Below are 5,876 nucleotides of genomic sequence, written 5' to 3' on the forward strand. Positions count from 1 at the left end.
TCTTACTATCTCTGCTTGTCAAAAGAAGTCTAATGAATTACCTGAAGTAAATATATTGGATTAAGTAGTTTTAGAAATTGTGCTTATGCTATCACCATATACAAGATCTCATATCCGTATGGCCGTAACACCACTTGAATGTCATTGGTAGCCTCCTCCATGATCTTAGACTACTTTATATGCTAGTCCTTAAGCAAGAATATGTAAACAAGGCTGTCCACTTGCTGAGGGTGGGTAGATTTCACGCTTAATTTCACACAATGATTAGAACAGCATTATTTTAATCAATTACCTGAGGAAGTGATCAGCTGTGGTTTAGGCTGTAGGGATGATACCAAGTTCTGGAGACTATATCCAGACAGTATTTAGTAGTAAGGTCCCTGTCATGAGAACTAACAGATGGAATTATTACAAGGAGAGGAATTGACAGGTAAACTGAAATCAATTTTTTCTATACCATTAATCTGGGGAGAAATGCTTTAGGGTTTGCAGAAATTTAATAAATATGCATAAGGTGATATTTTGTGTTCCACATCCTTTACATTTATACTGGCTTATTAAAGATTTAATTAAGTTTTCTAAAAAGGGAGAGGATGCAGTCTTGCAAAAAAATGTAGATGACAGTGGGTTCACAATAATTAGGGCTTTAGGGATAAAATAAAGGGTTTCTACAGTTAATGAATATTAAAGCAATGGCTGCTTTGAAAACTTACAAAAATGACAGCATTTTACTTACCACATCTGTCTTCTGTTTGTATTTTAGCCCTTGTCGTTCAATTTTTGTGACAAATGACATACCATTTACTTCTGCAAATATGGATAGTAAACAAAAGTTACAGAAGGTATTTTACTTATTTTGTTTGTAAGCAACTCTATTGTTACCAACTTCCTACTCTTCATTATCCTGCAGTGTCTTTGTTGTCCGTTCTTTTAATTCTTAAAAACAAGTATGTCTGGGTGAAATTTATTAATATTTTCCTATTGACACAGCACCTCACAAAGCATTGCAAAGACTTCTGATCTGTTAAATCCCTCTTTAAGTCTGTTTTGCTGTCAAGGTTTTAGAACCTTGACAGTGGTTAGACAATAAATGTGGCGAAGCAACTGTGGACCTTGTTAACCCATGGTCTTCGTTGGTCTCTTGTAGTCTGTGTGCAGACATACATAAATAAGTAAACGGGATCAGCTTTGTCTTCCTTCATTCGTAGCTTCCAAACTCTTGGGAACAAGAACTGTCTCTGTTACGTGCTTCTCCAGTACCTTGCACAATTAAATTCTGCACCTTGACTAGGATTTTTTAGTGCTCTGATTATATAAATAACAACAATATTGAAATAATAATTCCTTGCGCAAAATTAATTAAGAGCATAAATAAAATCAGCAATGTTATGCTTGTACCCTGGACAACATAATCTGGTCTGTAAATTCTTTATCATTGTAATATTGGAGAAGAAGAAATAACGTCATTCTGCAATTAAAAAGGTGTGTTCAGTTGTGAGTTCAATACAGCTGCCACTGATTCTTTTACAGGCTTTTGTTTAAGGCCTTGAATGTAACTTTTTCCTTCTTTAAACTTTATAGCCCATATTAGAGTATACTATCAACAGTATGCTGTGAGTGTGGCAGAAGCTTGCATCCTTTCTGCTTATACGCTCTTGACCATTTTCCAGGTCTTCTTTCCTCTCTCTATTGTTGTTGATCCTGTGTTCCTTATAGAATACCTTCTGGAGATCTTCTGGATCTCCTCTTCCTGGAAGAAGAATTTCCATGGCTTTCTGAATCTTTCTTTTTCCTTCCCTGAGCTCCACTTGCAATTCTGGTGGTCCGATCTGCAGGCAGTAAGTCAGTAGTCCTTTCCTTTCTTTCTTCTCATTCATTTCTATGGGAAAAACGGGTACTTTCATGTCAACGAATGATGGAAAACGGGAAAAGAGGGAAAGGAGCTGTTAATGGTAGTATGGACTGTGAGGAAAGATCAGCAGGTAAGAAGTTTGCTCTGAGCGGTTTCTACAGTTGATTCAGGAATGGAATTCTCTCCAGCACAACTTTCCTTTAAAACCTGCAGCCTCTGTGAAAGCACTGCCATGTCTCTGCTACATAGCTTTTTGGGTTAATGTTTTTAAAATAGGGCCTTTCTTGAAATTTCTTGTGTTCATTGAAATTTGCAGTTTTAATTGTCTGCACACTGCTTTATTTGTGTCGTCTTACTTCTTCCTGACGGTCTGTTTAAATGCCATTTAGAAGTAGCAGGAGAGTAAATTTTCCTCTTGTGTTAACTGCATTATTTTTTTTTTTTTTCAAGTGGGAACTGTTATGTGCCTCAAACAGGGTACTGTTTTTCTGTATGAATATGAAGTTTTATTTTAGTGTTACAGATTCTGGTAACTTATCCTGGAGACAGACCTGTGTATATGCAAAGGGACTTAGTCACACTGCAGATTACTTCTGCCCACCCCCTTTTACAAAGATCTGGTAAAAAGCCATCTGGCCCACAAGCCCTGTCCTATTTTATGGGATCTTTAAATACATGCATTTCTGTACTCTCGTTTGTCTTTTGAACCATATGTGTGCATAGTTTTTTAGCAAAGCAGGATTTTTTTTCAGAAAAATATTATGTCTCTTCTCACCTTATACCACAAAACATTAAATTATTGGATATTTGGCCAAACCCAATGAGCCAAACTAACGGCGTGTCAGTTAGGCAATCAGATGATTTCAGTCAAGTTGGAGTGCTCTTTGGATTGTGTGTATAAAGCAACCCATTCGTATGGTTGATTAATATTCATCCAGTTTCAGTCCTGCATATGTAAGTCCATACGTATATGTACTGCAGAAAATGTAACTACATTGTTTTTAATTTTTCTATTTATTGTGTCCTATATACATTTCATAATTTTATACATTTATAAATGTTTTCCTTATTAGAATTACATTATATTGCAGAGTAAATTCAATTCAGTTGAACTACATTCTTGGAGTGGGAGATAAGTACTTATGTACCAGGAAAATAAATTGGAAAGTAATGCCTCCTGTTCTTATTTTTAAATGTGATTCAGACCTAAAAGTTTATAGCAAATCATGTGGTGTTCTTGTAAAAGGATGGGTTTCTGTCAAATGGAGATAAAGCGTATTCTCAATCTTTGTGTCTGTAGGGATTAGGACAGTAATTGCATCTAATTTCTGGTGATGCTTTCTCCTCCCTGTGGTCACTGATGTATTATTTCACTGAAAATGTGTGGGGAGGAGTTGAAGTGTCTGCAGTGGATTTATTAAATCTGAATGTAATTCCTGTTACTTTACTTTTCATCTCTAGGCTTGTCAGAATGAGAGTTTTTTCCATAATTGTTTTCTTCTAAATATAGAGGGGGGGAAAATTAATTGTGTAAGTTGAGAATTTTATTTAGGGATGTGCATACATGTAATGCTAATATCGATCTTGCTCTGTCCCCCCAAAAGGGGGAAGGAAATTTTGTCACAATGAATAGTACAGTTCTGTAGAAAATATATTTATTTTTTTTTAGTGTCCAGTTCATGAAATATGAAACCCTGATTCCCTTGAACAACATGGAGTACAAATTATGCCAGACTAAAATTGTAATGAGCTGGTAAACAGTATCTACTTTTTCTCTGACATCTTTTTAAGACTGTTTAAGAAGTTTCAATGATGAAAATCTCCCTAATTGACTATGTTTAAAGTGGTGCAACCAATGTGAATGTTCCCGATTGGCATTTTTTCCTTGTAATGAAGTGATTTATTGTTTGTTCTTGCACGTTCAATGAGTAGTCATTAGTTTTGTTGCTAAACATATTGATGAGCTTTGCATTTATTTATCAGATCTTATAATTGTTTTTAGGTCTCTGTAATCTTTCTCTCAATAACAATTATTGTTAATCTATCAAAAGTATCACCTTCTCGTTCCCCTTCTGCTCCCTAAAGTATAGTAAGCTTATCAGAGACTTTTTTCTCACTTCATCTTTGACTAGTTACTTACCTTGCCTCTTACGCCTCCTTTGCGAATGAGTTTGTAATGTTGAGTTGACAAAGGAATATATCAGAACTGTTCTGTTCTTTTTTTGGTAAGTTGCTGCTTCAGTTTTCCTGGGTTTTCCTTCCAGTAGGAAGGTATGACTGTTCTAGCTTAGACCGTTGTGCTATTGTAAAAACTAAGAATGGCAATCTATCCTATCTTTTAACTAAAATGATTTGTTTGCATTTTCTGTCTGGATCTGTTGGGTAGCTAACTTCCCCAGTTCATCATCATGGCAAGTGGTGTAGCATTTGTTGAGGAACTCGGGGGGTGGCGGTCTTAGGGTCATGTGGGAGAAAGTGCGGTACTGATGACCACCTCACTCATAAAAGCAAACTTTTTGTCGGGAGACTTTTTCTGCAGATTCCTCAGTCTATATAATAATGTTTTTCAGGTGACTTCTCCCCCTTGCACACACACTCTGATTTTAAAAACTAGGTTGAATGGAAGTTGAAATGGGGTGCTGGAAGGTGGCATGGTTAACTAGTGTGCTAATATTGACCTTAAAGAATGCAGATTTCAAAACTAGGATATTTAAATGTGAGATAATAAGTTGAATTAGGTGTAGTGTATCTTTTCAGCTAGCTGCTAACCAAGACGAGACAAGGAGCTGCATAAATTTTATTCACATGCGAATGGATGTGTTCTTTAAAGATAATGCAGCCTTTGACTTCAGTAATTTTTCAGTCTCTTTCCTTTGTGGAGTTATTTTAAATACAAAGATAGCGTTTTCTACCTCAGGATATCCCTGAGATGCAAATGGTGCAGGCTGGGAGAATATATACTAGGATATATAATATATTTCCTCAGTTCCCTTAATGTTTTTTAGGAGTCCACTATTGGATGTGAACAAGGCTGACTTTTGGCCTGAGCTGGTACAGCCTCTGTTATGTACTTAGGGTGATGGACTTGGGATCTACACAGGACTTCAGAATATATCTTGGTGCATTTAGGTAACCAGGAAGAGTGATGTCTCTTTTTCAGCTGAAAATAAAATTAGGGAAAGTGCTTTGCAAAATTATATTTCTAATTGCTTTGGAAGCAAATCTCTAGGATAGGTTTGTGGAACGTCAGCTTTTATAGTTATGCTTCTTTTCGACTTTTATATTTTTCATTATTCTATGTCAACAAACTCCTTAAAATCAACTACAAAAAACAAATTGCCAAATAGTTTTTTCCCCTTTTCTTCTCTATCTTTAAACACCCTACACTTCAAAAGCACAAGTATTCTTTCTGTTTTCCTTAATTCAGACTTGATGGTCTTAAAGGTCCCTTCCAGCCTAGACAATTGTATGATTCGAAATGCAGAATAATCAGCAGTCTGTACTGGGTGTGTTACAGAATTGAAGCTTAGTATTGCTTGACTTGTTTAGGTCTTGAAATTGGCATTTTCCTCTTTAGCAAAAGAATAACCTGGTACTTTTTGTGGAAAATCTGCAGTTATTTTTTTAACCCTGGTAACTCCAGATTTAGTAGATGTAAGAGGTAGCATTTTTGCGTACTGAGAATAGTAATGATATTTCTACCGTGTTTATATATTGGAGGCTTTATCCGAAGAGTACTTGGGTTTATGGGTAAAACATGAAGAACACGTGGAATTTTAAGGAAGAAATGCAACTTGTATCTGTGGTACGTAGTTAGGAGATGTTTTGGTGTCTTTGGTAGTAATAACGGCAACCACTTTTTCCACTCTAAAGATTGATAACTATTTTGCCTGCAACTTTTTGATTATAACCTTTGAAATTCTTAATTTGTACATAGACTAGTTTGCACATAGGGTCTTAGGGTCGCGTAGGAGAAAGTGCAGTACGGAAGACCTCAGTCATAAAGGCAAACTTTTTGTAGGGA

General features: G+C 35.9%; 1 protein-coding gene across 1 annotated transcript in view; it reads left to right on the forward strand.

Moving 5' to 3' along the window:
* Positions 1 to 1,915: 1,915 nt before the first annotated feature.
* The window catches only part of TUSC3 (tumor suppressor candidate 3), a 101,889-nt gene continuing 97,928 nt past the window's right edge, over positions 1,916 to 5,876 (forward strand). The window contains exon 1 of the mRNA XM_009885042.1: positions 1,916 to 1,982. Coding sequence (XP_009883344.1) covers positions 1,916 to 1,982 — 67 coding nt within the window. The remainder of the gene's footprint in view (positions 1,983 to 5,876) is intronic.

This window comes from Charadrius vociferus, unplaced genomic scaffold (genome assembly GCF_000708025.1).
Source record: "Charadrius vociferus isolate BGI_N301 unplaced genomic scaffold, ASM70802v2 scaffold134, whole genome shotgun sequence".
Taxonomy (NCBI): Eukaryota; Metazoa; Chordata; class Aves; order Charadriiformes; family Charadriidae; genus Charadrius; species Charadrius vociferus.